The sequence below is a fragment of the Zeugodacus cucurbitae genome, chromosome 2 (assembly GCF_028554725.1).
Source record: "Zeugodacus cucurbitae isolate PBARC_wt_2022May chromosome 2, idZeuCucr1.2, whole genome shotgun sequence".
NCBI lineage: Eukaryota > Metazoa > Arthropoda > Insecta > Diptera > Tephritidae > Zeugodacus > Zeugodacus cucurbitae.
Genome location: NC_071667.1, coordinates 68,864,100 through 68,882,500, shown reverse-complemented (window position 1 = coordinate 68,882,500; position 18,401 = coordinate 68,864,100). Strand labels below are relative to the sequence as shown.

The window sequence follows — 18,401 nt, the reverse complement described above, 5'->3', positions numbered from 1 at the left end:
CACACAGTTATGCTTGCATAGCGAAGAGCTTCGCAAACTAATTACATAAATTTGCAGCGCCAACGCGAGCACCACTTTAATGCCACACCAAATGTGGCAAGACGAGCACCAAGCTACGTAAAAAAACATACGGCACACATGCAGACGTGCAACCATTTATCAGTGAGTATGTGTGTGCGTGTGTTTGAGCAGGAAGATCACTTGCCGGCGCGCACTTTTTAAAGTAGTGCAACATTTGTAGGCGCATTTGCTGTGTGTTTTGTTGCTATCATTTTCTAACTTGCAACTTTGTGTTGCCACTGCTTCGGCTGCGGCTGCTGTTATGTCGTGCAATTTTCAAATGCGCCAATTTGCCGCATTCTTGCATAATATCCACAACACACCAAGCAAACGCTGATTGGTTAGCAACAACAACAACAATGAAATAATAAAAGCAACAACACCAACGCCGAGAATTTAATTTAGAGCTAGTAGCTGCAGTGGCTGAAGCAGGCGCAAACATTGCCACCAACCGCCATCACTGCCAGCCAAAAGAACCCAAAGAAGTTGGAAAAGAAAGAAGTCTTGGCTAACACGCTGAAGACAGCGAGCAGCGGACAAAAGTATCTAATTAGATTTTTATTTGTATCTCTCAGCACTGCTACCGCTGTGTCGGCTACATTTGCCCCACACTAGTTAACTCTCGATCGGCCGTGAGTCGCGGCAATGTCAGACCGCTTAGTGCTCACGCCTTACCTTACTTGTTACCCAGTGTTGCACGTTTGCGAAGTGGGCCGCCGCAATGCGCGCTTCTAATTAATTTTCGCTTCAAATGGTCCTTGCCACAGTAGATTCCCGATTTGCCACTTTTTTGTTGGCGCGAAACGAAAAACTGGCGTGGTTGCGTAAACTTTTCCAGTTGTTGTTGTACAGTAGTCAATAGTCAGTGACCAATTGTCAATTGTCTGTGCAACTCCTACTATTGTTTTTGCTACTCTTATGCGGCTCATTTAGCTGCTTGTGGCGTTTGCGTCCATTTGCGCTTTTCTGCATTTTTTTTCTTCTTTTTCTTCTTCATTTGTGTTGCAAGCGTCTAATTTGGCAAAACACTTCTCTTATTAGTTTAAGGCGCGCCAAACTACTTAGTCACATGGTCTTTAATGTGTGCACCGGGCAGCAGTATGGTCTGAAGCAGTGGTGCTCATGCTGATTGGCCGTTATGTACGGTTATGTGTTGCAGATATACAAATGCATATATATTTCAGTTTTTATGGTCAGCTTGAATGTTGTTGTTTAGAGGACTAGTAGGAAAATGGTTTCAATGAAGGTATGAAGACAACAAAGGTTCCATTATGTTAGCGTTAGTCACAACCATAACGACAAAAAAATTGTAGAATTTGCGAATAAGATTCCGATGAAATTTTAACAAATACAACGCTGACCATATTGCCTTGAAAGTACAAGGGATATCCGATAAACCTTGTATGCTTGCTCTCTCTTCTTCCATCTCCCTGTCTATCTCCCTTTCTCTATACAAATTCCTTTCTAAGCTTGTTGTTCTAAGCTAAGGGTGGCCAAGTGATAACGGGTAGTTACCGAACTCTATATAAGAGCTAGTCCTTCTAGTGATCTTATTTTCTAAAGACTGCACCTAAATGTGACTCATTTTCTACTTTCTTTAGGGATCTTGCGACGATCTATTGGTATTTTTAAGAATCGTGAAGTTGTTGTCTTAGATATCTAACTTTTTATGACCGCTCCCAAATGTAGACTATACTCTTTAGCACTATATTATATCATATTTATATTAACAATTTTTCTAATTATCAGAATTCTATGGAACACTTTGAAACCAAATTCTTACCAAATATTTCTTTATTAAACATTTTAAAATTTTTATAGCATAATTTTAGGGGCAAATTACTATTTTTATGGTAGTAAAAAAAATTTAAATAAATCCTTAAATTATGATTAATTTTTTTTTGAAAAATGTGAATATTCTTAAAAATTAATTAACAGTTTTTTTTTTAAGAATTTTACTAAGCTGTCATATTTTTATTTATTTTAAATTTTTGTTTAAATATTTTTTTTTTTTAAATATATTTTTAAATAAAAAAACATCCTCACAACTTTTCTCCAGCGCCATTTCTAACCTCTTGCGTTATCTCCACACAATAATAGTAAAACAACAAAAACAAAAGTACTACTGTCGCCACCATTGCCACAGCATTTGCGCAATTAATTCGCCCAGTTTACCATGATGGCGGCATAGTGTTACACCCGATGACTTCCTTATGGATTTTGCGATATGCCAGCAAGCATGTTGAGAAGTGTAAAATATGCAAAAGGCCAACAATTAGTTTAAATGATAAGAACCAATGCCGGCAAATACTGACGGCGCTAGTGCACCACTCAACAGTCAAGCGGCTGGTCAAAGCCCACAGTTAATTTAGTCAATTTAGCTAGCCGTAAATGCGGTAAATTAAAATTGTTTAATGAAATGGCACATAATATGTACCGTTGGTGTTGGCGCTGGCGTCTAATTAGCATTTTTCATTGCACAAAAGACTTAAGCGACAAACCCGCGAGTTGGCGATTATGTATCAATATAATTATAGTAAAAAACTATATTTAATTATTTTGCCGTTATGTGTGGTCACTTTGTTTAGAATTGCAATTACCACTTCTTTTACACCTCACTCACTAGTGCAACATGCAACATCATTATTGTTGTTGCACTCAACTACTCAACTGCGCTATTAAAATGCCGAACATATTGCTCGCTGTCACATTGTCAGGCGGAAGTGCAAAGAATTAGTTTAGAAATTATCTATATTGCTTGCAGAACAATTAGTTATGGCAAGCATGAAGAGCCTTATTTCTAACGCCGACTAGTTCTGCCACTTTCTGCATTTTCTGTTGTTTCTTGATTTTAGTATTCTGGTTGTTGTTGTTGTTGTTTTCTCATCTGCCATAAATTTGCTATTAATAATTTAATTATACATATCCGCTAGTTGCGTGCGAAGGAAAGTGTTGCTTGACGGCTTCGCCAGCTCGGGCGTGTAAATAACAAAAGACTTAAGCGACAAACTTGAAATCCTGTTGCTTTCAATTTCGCTCGTAAATATGCGTGAAAATGTGGAAATGTAAATACAATACAAGTTTTGTTGTTTGCATAGCTCATAAATTTCATAACCACATTTATTGCACTCTAAATACCGCGACGTTGAAAGTGTGCTTAATTTCACTGTCAAGCGTGACGCTAATTGTTGTTTGTGCAGAAATTCTTGAAATATTGGCGCTGGGAATGAGAGATTTTTGTTTGTTTTTCCTGCTTTATTTCCCGACAGAATTTTTTAATATCTACATTTTATTTATTGTATTTTCTTTAATTTTATTATATTATATTTTATTTAATTTTAGTTTATTAATTTAATTTAATTTTATTTTGTTTTATTTTATTTTATTTTATTTTATTTTATTTTATTTAATTTAATTAAATTTTTTTTATTTTATTTTATTTTAATATTTTATTTTATTATTATTTTATTATTTAAACAAAAAAAATATTTTATTTTATTTATTATTTAATTTTATTTTATTTTATTTTATTTTTTTTTATTTTAGTTTATTTAATTTAATTTTATTTTTATTTTATTTTATTTTATTTAATTTTATTTTATTTTATTATTTTATTTTATTATTTTATTTTATTATTATTTTATTATTTTATTTTATTATTATTTTATTATTTAAACAAAAAAAATATTTTATTTTATTTATTATTTAATTTAATTTTATTTTATTTAATTTAATTTAATTTTATTTTATTTTGTTTTATTTTATTTTATTTTATTTTATTTTATTTTATTTTATTTATTTTATTTTATATTTTTTTATTTTATTTTATTTATTCTATTTTATTTTATTTTATTTCATTTTATTTTATTTTACTTTATTTAATTTAATTTAATTTTTTTATTTTATTTTATTTTATTATGTTATTTTATTATTATTTTATTATTAAAAAAAATGTATTTTATTTTATTTCATTTCATTTCATTTTATTTTATTTTATTTTATTTAATTTTTTAGTTTTTTTCTTCTTTTAATTCCAAGTAATCTCTTCCTGATAACATTTTCACATGTTCTACACGTATTTTTGACAACTCTCTTATGTACTTCCTGTATCAAATTTCACACGCGAAGTGTTGCAGCAACATGTTTCGATGTTGTTGCTTGTCGTGCCGAACATGTGGACACGTTTCTAGTTTGCGGATGAGCATAGACGAAAATGAAAAGCTTAGAAAGTGAGAATATGTGACTTATGAATATGTTTTTATGATCTCAGATTGTCGTAATTCAAAGCAGAGGGTATTAAGAAAAGGAAAATACTCTTCTAATTGCAAAAAAATAACTTAAATATACTTATGTGTACCATAGCATTAGAGTGGGTCAGAAATCATCAAAAGACCAAACATATTTGGTTTTATTTGGTCTCTTTTATGTTAACTTTTCATATTATTCAGAATTTAATTTTTAAAATTTCGAAATTAAGTTCGAAAATTTTTAGAAAATTTAAAATTTATACAAAAATAGATTTTTTGCAAATAAAACATTTTGGCTGCTTCATTGTGAATAAATTAAGTCACTCCCACCTTAACGCCCATTCATTTCCACAAAAATTAAATTTGCTACAAAATTGCACCATTTGCTGCTTTATTTTCACACACGAAAGCTCTCACTTACTGCTTAGCGAAGCTTAACCTTGTTCTTAACATATTTTTTTTAGCGTTTTTCATAACTCAAAAATTCTCACAGTACCTTCTTATTAAGTTCCTTTTAATAAATATGCATATATGTATGTGACTCACCTGCATGTGAATTCGTTTTCGCCCAAACACAATTCCAAACAATCACGTCGCGAAACCACTGGTATCGTGCGCTTTGCATAGCCATTTAGCTTGTAGCCCTGCACGCGGTCAACACACCAGGCACGTGCGCACGGCCGAATGCCGAGACATGATTTTTGTGCATAAATTGTGAAGACGGGGAATTGCGATTTGGTGAGTGCGCCTGCGGGGAAGAGAAGAAGGGAAATTCTTTGGTTTGAAATTTGTTGGTGAAGTAAGGTTACTAAATATAAATAAGGAGACAATATTAATAATATCAAAATTATAATTATGTGTAATAAAAAAATTGTAATAATTCCGATTACCAACAATTTACTTAATAAATTTTTATAATTAATTATAATATAGTTTTTTATTATTTTTAATAATTTTTTTTCTGAACTTATGGTTTAAAATTTTTATATTCGCTCATTTTATTTAATTTATTCTGTGATATTGTTCGATCTCCTTTTTTTTGTAGCTCAACCTTTAGATTTGGTAAACAGGTCGAAATGTAGGCAACATATTTTTGCAGAACAAAAGGCCGTACCAATTCCTTACTGAATGGCCAATTTTTGTATCGTAAAACCTCGGAACTTTTATCACGGCTACTAAATGTAGGCAATAAACTATCGTATTACTATCACTTTAATGACTTTGCCTACATTTTGGCGCAATTTTTATTAATTTAAAATTATCAATTTAAGATATAAAATGTAGAACAAACTCAAAATGGCTTCAAACCCACTTAAATATTTCTGTATTCACTACTCCCAACAGTTTAACTCGTCTCCGTCTTTACTAAAACTAAATTATGCAAATTTTTCACCTGATAAAAATCACTTTACGAACTGTGTATCAAGTAATAACAACCACAGTTACCATTTATGTTGCAATTCATGCGCTGCTGTATTACGCTTATTGAGGGTTGCATGCACTTACTAAGTGGCTGAATAGCAGTAAAATGCGTGTCTGCAACAATTTTCGCGCGTTTTGAGTAGCAATTTAGCCACAATGTGTAAAGAAATAAGGCAAAACCGGCAAAGTGGTTAAGGCGGCAACCAGCGCTTACAAAGTAATTGAGTACATAGCAGGTTACATACATATCTGATACATTGTAATGCGAAAACGGCAGCAAAATATTTGTTGTAAATAAAATGATTACAAGCGTGACTCTTTAAGCGGCTGTGACTGGCGCTGTAGCCAGTAGCTTAATTATTTACCTCATTTTTTGATTAAATTTTAAACCTCCAATAATTGGTATGCCGGTCAATCTGTTTATTACATTCCCACATCGCTCATTTGACTTGTTCACAGTTTGACCGCTTCCTCGTGGTATTTATTCGTACATATGTATCTCTCAACTCAATTATTACGCCGTCGCACATTGCCGATTCATGCTGATCATCGTTCATTTAAAATAATTGCTTTGTTGCCACCTATTTATTCGCAGCTTGTTGTGGCGTCTTTAATGATTTTTGCTGCTTAATTTTGAGTTTTATTAGCAAGTGATGCTTGTATTTTAATCTGATTATGATTTTTTCTTGTTGCCTCGGTTTCATTTCCTTCTTGGTTTCCAATATTTCTATATTGAATCTTTTATTTTTGCTATTACTTCGATTGTGGCAATAAATTAAGATAATTATTGTTGTTTTCTTAAATACATCTTCTGTAATTGATCGCGATAATTTTCGCCTAGAAATATTTCATTTGCTTCTGAGTCCATATTTATTGAGTTCTGTTGTTATCTTATGTATAAGATTGATAATTTTAGAAAGAAAAATATTGTGTTGCCTACATTTTGGCGCCCAGATTAAAAAAAAAATCTAAAAAATATATTTATTTATATTTTTTAACTTTATTTTCCCAACTTTTATTGTATATTCTTCTAACTCCAAATTTTTTTTGAGATTCCCAATGTACTCCTGCTTCTCATTTCTTCTCTACACTTCAAAAGGCATAATATCAATTTTTTTATTTTGTCATTTATTTTTTTCTCCTTATTTCTAATTAAATAATTGCCGATTCGCCGAATGACACAACCAATTTAATTTTGACGCTTTAATTGGCTGTTACGCGATGCGCGAAAGTGACTAATGATTTTCTGGTGTGAACGAGGCAATGTCAAGGTCAGCGTTAAAAATTGATTTGACTTTTACTTTGGTGGAATAGCAAACCTTCTCAGAAGAAAAAAATGATGGCACAACAATCTATTTAGCCGAAGGTCGTTTAACTACAAAGTCACTGCTTGCGGCTTCTCTTAATTCTTAATTATATTTCAATTCATTACAGCGCTTTCAATCGGACAATGCCAGCGGTGATCGCTGTTGGAGACATTTCATTGTCAATTATGTGATACTACTTGATGCGAAATTGCCGGCAGTTTTTTAAACATTTTTTCCTTCTAATATTTAATTTTTAGAATTTTAGTTGTAATTTGGATGAGTTTATTACTAAAATTAATCAAAGTTCAAAGTTCTGCTATGAACTGAATTAAAAATATATTTTTTTATTGTTTTAATGTTTTGAATTTTTTTGTTTGAGTTTATTAAAATTAGTTAGTTATTTAATTAAATTAATTATTTTTTCTTCTTTGATTATTTTGGCGTTTTATGAAGTCCTAACTCTCTCACTTACCTGGTAATTTATCTGCATTAGCCGAGAAGAGTACACACAATCCAGTCTCATAGTTCACAGCGCGACAAGCTTCATTCGATTGGCAAGCCTCCAAGCAATCGGTCAACATCAATGTACCAGGCAGTGAATTTAATAATTTTCCGGGTGCAGAGAAAACGTAACTGTTGGGAAAGAATGAAAAAAAAAGAGTTTAGAAAAATTGGAATATTTTGAAAATTTTTATTAATGACGAGTGATTAAAATGAAAGAAATATGTTTGGTTTTGATTTAAGAGTCTATGAGATCTAATATCATACTTTTTCTGAGATATTGAAATAATCAAAACACTTTAGAATATGAGAAATGAACGATACCATATTTACCAAGTACTATCATTAATTCGAACATAACATTTCCTCACACTCCCGGTTCAATTTTAAACAAAAAAGAAGGAAAACAAAGATCGAAGATGTGTATTCTCGAATTACACGTCAAAATAATTTATTATTTAATACTTGATTGTTATGCGATATATAATTTGATATTTTTGAGTTATTCTAACAGAAAACATTTCACTGAGCTAAGAAATAAGTGTGAGACTTCGATAAAATATGCCTAAATGTAGGCAACGCTTCCCTACCTACAGCTTATTGTCCAAAATATAAATGTGGCCTACATTTAGGGTCAAAATACTAAAGTTGAACTAATTACCTATTTTTATTTATTTTATATATGATTTTTTTAAGTGGTAGATGTATACTACCAATTATGAAGCACCTCAGTGAGCACCTACTAATTCTCGTATGTCATATTTTAAAAAGCCTACTCCTACCATTCGTAATTCGTGAGCAGCATCCCCCCGAGGTAATGTACTTAAGTTCATGCTAAAGTGAAATAGAGCAGCTGCAATAATATTTTATCTAAGTAAACTGCAATATATTCAGCGCAAATGATAGCTGCGTGTCACTCGGAAAAGAGGCGGTTATGATGAATGCCGCTTACTCCCAAGCTCTTAAGATTAGGTGCAAGTACTTATATAGGTACTTCGGCATATATATATTTATATAGGTATAAGTAGTGGGGTATAAATGAGTTTGCTGAAATGTGTTGCGCGAAGACAATCAACATGCAACCTACATTTCTACATGCAACATTTGCAAATGAATTATTATGATTTTTTTACAATCTCACACATATGTATGTATGTATGTATGTGTGCAGTAGACAACGAGACATGACTGATGCAGCAGTGAAACTTGTAAAGTGCGTCCGAGTGATGCTGGCAAAATACACAACACCTCTTGGCTTTTGTGCAGCTATACTAACCATCTTGAATATATCCATGCATATAGACACATACAAATGAATACGTATTTAGAACGAAGAAGTTGCATGTTGCAACATTAACTTTTCCTATGCTGATGCCACTGCTTTGAATAATTACATTTTGTGAAATGTGTTTTTGCTTTTCTTTTTTTGCATTTTCACTGTTGTTGCTTGTTGCCGTTGTTGTTGTTCGGTCTGCCCTGGTTATGGCAAATTAGTGGCTGACATCAGTTTTGCTGACATCTTGACTGATGATTTGTCGGTCGTGTTGCACGTTGTCAAGTGTGTGGCATGCCTTTAAGTGTGTGTGTGTGTGTGTGCGTGTGACAGGTTGTTGCCGCAGTCAGTAGGAGAGCACAGTACAAGAGCAATAATAATTGTAATATATACATATACATATATATTTATGTGCTGTAGAAGGTGGCTGTAGTGCTGATGAAGCCACTCGTTTGCAGCCTGTGGTGCCTGAGTGCCGCTGTCATGTAATTGTAAGACTTGAAAGTAATTAAATACCAGCATATGTTGCTTGAGTTGTCTTATGGGCTGTTGTTGTTATTGTTGTTGCTGTTGTGGCATTTGCACGACTGGGCGCGTGTAATTTCTATTACTAATGCTGTTTGAAAATTAATTGGGGGATGGGATCATGTGTAGAAGTTCACGCAAGTGAGGAAAGTTTTTGATTGTCACTCACTTGGGAGTGGCCAGAAACGATTCTTCTCCACATGGTTCAAGCAGCTCACGACTTCCGGTTTAGACCAAGTATCCTCTGGGTAGCCAACAGACATCCGTTTGAAGGCGAGCTAAAGTGAGAAGGCGAAACCCGCTTATGCGGTTGTGCGTAGGGTTTGGGACCCACCACATAAAAACACCCCCCAATGAAAAATCTACGAAAGCCTCGGATGAGACACCCCCCTTTTGATGACGACCCCTGCAAACGTTTTAAGGATAATGATATAAGGGCATGCACCTGGAATGTCCGGACCCTTATTTGGGAAGGTGCCTCTGCCCAGCTGGTTGATGTCCTCATACGACTTAAGGCTGACATCACCGCCATCCAAGAAGTGCGATGGACGGGACAAGGACGGAAGAAGGTGGGTCCTTGTGACATCTACTACAGCGGCCATATAAAGGAGCGCAAATTTGGTGTTGGATTTGTGGTGGGAGAGAGACTCCGTCGCAGAGTCCTGGCATTCACCCCGGTGGATGAACGTCTAGCCACAATCCGCATCAAAGCGAGGTTCTTCAACATATCGCTGATTTGCGCCCACGCCCCAACGGAAGAGAAGGACGATGTGACCAAAGATGCTTTCTATGAGCGCCTAGAACGCACCTATGAGCGCTGCCCCCGCCACGATGTAAAAGTCGTGCTTGGTGATTTTAACGCCAGGGTGGGTAAAGAAGGTGTCTTTGGCACAACAGTCGGAAAATTCAGCCTCCATGACGAAACATCGCCAAACGGCCTGAGGCTGATCGACTTCGCTGGGGCCCGAAATATGGTCGTCTGTAGTACCAGATTCCAGCATAAGAAAATACATCAAGCTACTTGGCTGTCTCCTGATCGAAACACGCGGAACCAAATCGATCACGTTGTGATAGACGGAAGACATGTCTCCTGTGTTTTAGACGTGCGTACGCTCCGAGGACCAAATATAGACTCGGACCATTATCTGGTCGCAGCGAAGATACGCACCCGCCTCTGTGCAGCAAAGAATGCCCGTCAACAAACACAAGGAAGGTTCGACGTCGAAAAGCTGCAATCGCAACAGACAGCCACGAAATACTCTACTCGACTTGCACTCCTGCTCTCTGAGAGCACTCATCAGCATCTCGGTATAAGGGAACTGTGGAACGGCATCTCAAACTCACTGCGTACCGCTGCAGCCGAAACAATTGGTTTTCGGCAACGACAAAAAACAAGCTGGTACGATGAGGAGTGCCGTCTCGCAGCGGAGAGAAAACAGACTGCCTACCTCGCAACATTGCAAACGACCACAACACGTGCGGGATGGGATAGATACCGAGAGCTGAAGAGGGAAGCGAGACGCATTTGCAGACAAAAAAAGAAAGAGGCCGAAATGCGCGAGTACGAAGAGCTTGAGAAGCTGGCAGACAGAGGGAATGCTCGAAAATTTTATGAAAAAATGAAGCGACTTAACGAAGGTTTCAAGACCGGAGCATCCTCATGTAGAGACGAAGGTGGTAATCTGGTAACCGATGTCCAGAGCATACTGGGATTATGGAGGGAACACTTCTCCGACCTGCTGAATGGCAGTGAGAGTACAACACCAGGAGATGGCGAACCCGATCCCCCAATCGATGACGATGGAACAGATGTTCCATTACCCGACCATGAAGAAATTCGAATAGCAATTACCCGCTTGAAGAACAACAAAGCAGCGGGGGCCGATAGATTACCGGCAGAACTATTCAAATACGGCGGCGAAGAACTGATAAGGTGCATGCATCAGCTTCTTTGCAGAATATGGTCGGAAGAAAGCATGCCTGACGATTGGAATCTCAGTGTGCTCTGCCCAATCCATAAAAAGGGAGATCCCACAATCTGCGCCAATTACCGTGGGATCAGCCTCCTAAATATCGCATACAAGGTTCTATCGAGCGTATTGTGTGAAAGACTAAAGCCCACCGTCAACAAACTGATTGGACCTTATCAGTGTGGCTTTAGACCTGGAAAATCGACAACTGACCAGATATTCACCATGCGCCAAATCTTGGAAAAGACCCGAGAAAAGAGGATCGACACACACCACCTTTTTGTCGATTTTAAAGCTGCTTTCGACAGCACGAAAAGGAGTTGCCTTTACGCCGCGATGTCTGAATTTGGTATCCCCGCAAAACTAATACGGCTGTGTAAATTAACGTTGAGCAACACCAAAAGCTCCGTCATGATTGGGAAGGACCTCTCCGAGCCGTTCGATACCAAACGAGGTTTCAGACAAGGTGACTCACTATCGTGCGACTTCTTTAACCTGATGCTGGAAAAAATTATAAGAGCTGCAGAGCTAAACCGAGAAGGTACAATCTTCTACAAGAGTGTACAGCTCCTGGCGTACGCCGATGATATTGATATCATCGGAAGCAACAACCGCGCCGTTTGTTCTGCTTTTTCCCGCATGGATAAGGAGGCGAAGCGAATGGGTCTGGAGGTGAATGAGGACAAGACGAAATATCTCCTGTCATCAAACAAACAGTCGGCGCATTCGCGTCTTGGCTCCCACGTCACTGTTGACAGTCATAACTTCGAGGTCGTAGATAATTTCGTATACCTGGGAACCAGCATCAACAACACGAACAATGTCAGCCTCGAAATCTAGCGCAGAATAACTCTTGCCAACAGGTGCTACTTTGGACTGAGTAGGCAATTGAACAGTAAAGTCCTCTCTCGACGAACCAAAATCAAGCTCTACAAGTCACTTATCATTCCCGTCCTGCTTTACGGTGCAGAAGCTTGGACGATGTCAACATCAGATGAGACGACACTAGGAGTTTTCGAGAGGAAAATTTTGCGCAAGATTTATGGTCCTCAGAACATTGGCAACGGCGAATACCGCAGACGATGGAACGATGAGCTGTACGAGTTATACGACGACATTGACATAGTTCAGCGAATAAAAAGACAGCGGCTACGCTGGCTAGGTCATGTTGTCCGAATGGACGAAAACACTCCAGCCCTGAAAGTGTTCGACGCAGTACCCGCCGGAGGAAGCCGAGGAAGGGGAAGGCCTCCACTCCGTTGGAGGGACCAGGTGGAGAGCGACCTGGTTACACTTGGGATCTCCAACTGGCGCCGAACTGCAAAGGAGAGAGACAGGTGGCGCACTATCGTCGATTCGGCTATAACCGGCTAAACGGTTGCAACGCCAATCACATACATACATACATATGTTGCTTGAGTTGTCTTATGGGCTGTTGTTGTTATTGTTGTTGCTGTTGTGGCATTTGCACGACTGGGCGCGTGTAATTTCTATTACTAATGCTGTTTGAAAATTAATTGTTTGATCGAGTTTAGGTTGAAAGCACTTTATTTTGTATGACTATGTGCTTGGTTGAGTTTCTCATCTTATTTATATGGTATACCTTCAGGTTATCTTAGTTAGAAATGAAGCTGAGGTTCTATGTTGATTGCGTACTGCTGATTGATTTCGTTTGTAGTTAGTCTAAACTTAAATTGAATTCATATTATATGCGGAGGTAGTATGCGTCTTTGAATAATATATGAGTACTGTCTAAGCCGTCTTTATTGCGCATAAAAAGTTGTCTCGAAGTATTTATACTTTTCAACGGCTGCCTGAAGTCATTTTGTATACATATAATAATAACAGAGGAGCCTCTTAGCTTATTGGAGATGTTGCTTGGATATATTTTTCTCGTTTATTATTAATCCTTTTAATATTATGAAATATATTATTTTATTTTTGTATCTTTTAATGACAACAACAAATCAGACTACTTCATTTTCTTCTGATTTTCAATTTGAATGTTAATTAAAATTTCAAACATCCAAAATGTAGGCAACATTATCCGCTCAATGATCGAAATAAGAAAAAATAAGTAATAAACAACAACAGAAATTAAGTATATAAGTATCTTGTGACTTTTAAGGGTTTAGGGGTAGTCAGAGACACGACAATTTTGACAATTTTTCATAAAATATTTTTAAGAAAATTCTTTTTTTGAAAATCCTGCCTACTCTTAAGCTATTTGTGAAGCTTCGCTACGAAATTATTGAATATATGCTTTCCTGGTCAGTTCTTATCACAGACTCATACTTGAAGATTTAAGAATATTTATTGTTAATAAAAACATAAACTAATTACATACAACTTCACTGACGTCCTATTTATTTGCAACGCTCCTAAATGTAGGCAATGGTGATTTAATTATTTTAGAGATATTTCGACAAATCGATATGGGACAACAGTAACGATGCGATATTAAAAGGATATACAATTTAAGCAGAGTCAAGAAAATATGTGTTTAATAGACGATTTAAGAATTGACTGAGAGTTTGTTCACTTTAAGTGAGACTTTCGAAAGCTTAGTGGTTCGATTTAATAAAAAATCTCTATACATATATTTGACAATTCTAGTTTATTAACGTTACCTACAATTAGGCGTAATATTAATAATTAATTTTAAGCCTAGATTCACACTCAAAACTAAAAAACTGTTACAAAAAATATAAAAATAATTTATTATGCGAGAAAAATTACAATTTGCGCATGCGCTTCCACATTAAATTTATTGCCCTACCTTTTTGCCGTTAACACCGCCAAATTGTGTAATTTTAATTGAAAAAAAAAACACATTTTTTAATTGAAAATTCCGACAACAAAATAAAAGTAGTACCACAAAGTCGCAAATTCTTGCCATTTTATAGCAATATTTGCCGCACAACTGTATGTGCAAATTATTGGCTTTTATTGCATAATTCTCACACAGCTCACTGAGCTGACAGCAACAAAATAAGAAGAAGAAAAGCAGGAATACAAGTTGCCCAGACTCGTCAAAGCCGCACAACACAAAAGAACATGGCATGCAACATGATCAGTGTCAGAAAAGGTTATCGAATTGGCAAATCAATATCAATGCCATAAAATCAAAATAACATTTGAAAATTGCTGCGAGGTCAGCGCTGACTGGTTGACTGGCTGCTTGCACATTCCGCTCATGCTTTGTTTTGCTGTTACGGGTTTCTTGTATGCCTCGTGCGCTGACTCCCCCAAACTACACTTCTTCTTCTTCTGCAGTGCTGCTGTTAGTTGTCCTTTCATCATTTGCTTGCGCGTGCGCTCGCGCGCTTTCAAGCCACAACCAGAGCCGCCGAGCCGCCAATACGCCTGAGGCCAATGACAAAATGCGCTTTAACTTAATAACAAATTACGTTCGGCTTTCAACGTAGACATTTGCTGCATTGGCTATGGCCCACAAAATGAAATTGTAGCCAGTCATTTGCCACATTTTCTCGCTGATTGCTTGCACTACTACTACTACTATTGAATGTGGCAGCAACCGCAATGTTGCAATATGAATCCAATAAAAAAGTGGCCAATGCGCATTTGAAAATAAGAAGCAGCAAGACTAAGGCGAAGACATAAAGCAATCGAGTTGAAATCAGCACAGCAGCAATAAATAGAATAACAGCAATAAAAATCACCGATACCGCTATGATTACGCCACGAATTTATTGAATTCACAGCCTATAATTGCGGCAAAAAGCAAAACAATAAAAATACGATGTGGCAATTGCTGCCACAGATTCTAACAGATCCCACAAGCTAACTATCTATTCATATCGCGCGAGGCACCAAGTATATCTATGTATATATCTGTATATATCTATAAGTATATATGTATATAGTATTTGTGCCAGGAAACGGTTGCCAATGCCGCACTCAGCCATAATCGCACACTGATTGCTACAAAACAGCAACAAGCCGGTACAAAAAAAACAAAATGTTGCAAATAAAAACAATTACAAAAACAATAAAAATTCTTGCAATAACAATAATTCGTTCTAACTCATACTATATATCTCTGTTTTCTTCTTCTCCTCTCTTTGCAGGTGAGTTATTACATTTGTAGTGTATTGGGTCTCTGGTGGTCACTGCTCCTTCTGTTGTGTTGGCGGCAGTTTTAAGGCAGTGGCACATGCGCATTCCTGCCACTGTCGGCATTTAACAACAGCAACAACAACATTCCATATAAGTGAATAAGCACCGTTTGAAAATGATTGCCTTATGTAACGGCCCATCGTCACTGTCCACCTTCGAACATCGTCTGCCACAGTCGTAGCAACATTTTTATTGTGATGGTATTGTTGCTGCCGGGCATTGTTGTGGCCAATATTCTAATGGTGCTTGCCCTCCCATTTCTCATGTTTATCTAGCCGCTAGCGGACTGGTCATTTGCGTTTGTCATTTCATTTTTATTTGCTTAAAGGAGAGTGAAAGTGTTGCGCGTTTTGTATTTGCATGCAATTTTGAAATGTTGCTGGTGGCAGTGGGTGCAGCGTGGTCACTCTGGTGATGGTTGTTGTTGCATTAAGAAGCAGTTACGTTGAATTTTAGGTAAGTACGCCTTTTGAAATGCATAGTCAACCATTAAAAGTGCAAAATGACTTCAGCAAAGGAACAATCTGAATTGAAAATATTTATGCCAGTGAACTTAATTTACTCAGTACTCAACTGATTATAACAATATAGGGTTTTAGTCAAAGAATTTTAAGTTTTCCTGTATCAAAATATGTTACCAAAAACTCATGGAGGGCTTTACTCAGTTTTACATTTTTCACAAGGTGGCAACTTTGTCCAAAAATGTTGAAAAAAAAATCCCTAAATATTTTTCAATGATACGTTGACGATTAAGTGATTATACGTACTACATATTAATTGATATTTTTTATTATTTAAACTTTTTCGAAAAGTGGCAACTCTATGTCAAAAATTTTATCAATTAAGTACTTCTCGAATTTATTACGGAAATATTTCTTTATTGTTTTATTGGTGTTAGACATTTGATATATTTTTTATATCTTCACATCAAATTTTTACTAGGTGGCAACTCCATAAAAAAATATTACTAATAAAAATTATCCAGAATACGTTTACTGACATATCCACATTGCTTTGCTCGAAAATATCCATTTATTTCAATGAGCGCAGAGATACAGGAAATATACGGATTCAATTTAAAGTCAAATTAATGTTATGATTTAATTCATTTGAATAAAAGTAACTAGAGTGACTTGAATGATTATATTGCTTATATTTCCCTAGCTAAATGAACTAAAGTCCAAGCATTCGAAATCTTAAAGTACGTCATTATTATTTTTAATGATTTGAATGATTGCAATCACATCACAACATTGATTTGTATAATTTTTCAATTTAAAAAAGAGACTCAAATGATTATAAAGTTCTAAATAAAAACACCGACTTTTATAATGCCGTCTATGACTAAATTGAAAACAAAGTATGAGAGAGATTAATTTAAATCGAAAGAATTAAGGAAGACTAATTGAATTGAACTAATTCTTATTGAAAATTATTTATTATGGTGACATAAACGAGGACAGTCATTACATAAGTCACATAACAAAAAAATGTTTTTTTATAACATCAACAAGTATGACTTAAGTCATTTCAATGTGCTTGATTAAATTGAATTTTGTTATGATTGCTGCTGGTTTAAGATTATCGAACTTAAAGATCTTGTTTTGATGACTATTTTGTGTGACTACCATGGAATTATTATCAAGATTAAAGAACGATTATAATGGAATAATTTGATTTATATTTCTATTCATCGTCTACAATGAATTGAGTAAAAAATGACTTAGTTAATTTCAACAAGCTTGACTTAAATGAAAACAGCTACAGATTAAGCTTGAATTAATGACTTCAATTAAATGACTAAATGATGTGACTTGACTAAATCGAATGATTTGCATTATTTATATGATGACTGAAAGGTATTGAATGCAATTGGTCTCCTTTGAATATATTAAACTATTTAATATATTTAAGAGATTTAATTTATTAGAGATTTATTATCTTATATTTACATAATTAATCTGATTAAATGAAATAATTTCAATATTTTCAATGACTGCAATAAGTCAGATTACTTTAATTGATTTAATGCTGCTTTAATTGACGATTGATATAATTCTTAAGGGAAATATATGTTAACATAAACTACATATGTATCATGAGAAAATGAAGCCAGTAATTAAAATAAATTTAATTAAAATTCAACTAAAAATTAATTAAGTCACACAGTAAGTTTGCAAGTAATTGAAAACAAAAACTAACTATATATATATATATATATATGTCTATAAACGGAATCCACTTGCATCCGCTGTTGAATTTTTCAAAACCTATGCACTGCAAATACTTTCCACCACTTTTCCGATAACTTGCACTCAATTAATTGTTTTGCTAAATTATTACATTACCGGCACAGTTATGCGAACAATTGTTGCTACTCGAAAGCCGAGTGCGAACATCTGCCTGAAAGAATTCTTCTTCCACCCATCAATAATTAAATTCCACCAACAAGGCTGAGACTGGAGAGACTAAGTTAGCTGCGAACAGCTGCGCATGCGCAAGTGGTCATGGGAAAGGTAACGATTCGCCTTTTTATTAACTCAATTAAATTTGCTTTGCGCTTGTAATGTTGCAATAAAAATTCCAAAAAATGTTTGCGAAGTGTTGCACACACACACACACACAAATACATGTGTAAGTGGCTTGTAAGCATGCGGTATGCCCGCTGATCCATTGCGCATATTTATGACATGCGGAGCGTAGCAAAAGCCGGCAGCAGCGGGTGCGGTAGCAGCGCTCATAATAACAGCGCGCGCACACATCTTATACCTATGTAAAAATGTTTTGTGTAATATGTTTGCTATTATTATGTGCGGCATTTGTTGCCACCGCGCGTCGGCGCGCAATAATGGCACTTGCAACAACAAACAATTGCAGCAGATAGCAAATAACCGTAGCGATGGTACAACAGCTTCCGGCTATATGCGTGGCAACAAGGCACCACAATAATAGCAAT

At 35.7% G+C, this 18,401-nt stretch overlaps 2 protein-coding genes across 5 annotated transcripts in view; one reads left to right on the top strand and one right to left on the bottom strand.

Moving 5' to 3' along the window:
• The window catches only part of LOC105211867 (autophagy-related protein 16), a 199,876-nt gene that overhangs the window by 48,744 nt on the left and 132,731 nt on the right, over positions 1-18,401 (top strand). The gene's annotated exons all lie outside the window — the stretch shown is intronic.
• Positions 1-18,401, bottom strand: part of LOC105211865 (uncharacterized) — a 108,339-nt gene that overhangs the window by 28,117 nt on the left and 61,821 nt on the right. For both annotated transcript variants that reach the window (XM_054232418.1, XM_054232415.1), the window contains exons 3-4: positions 7,509-7,669; positions 4,854-5,055 (exon numbers count right to left, since the gene is read on the bottom strand). In XM_054232418.1, the coding sequence (XP_054088393.1) occupies positions 4,854-5,055; positions 7,509-7,669 (363 nt within the window). The remainder of the gene's footprint in view (positions 1-4,853; positions 5,056-7,508; positions 7,670-18,401) is intronic.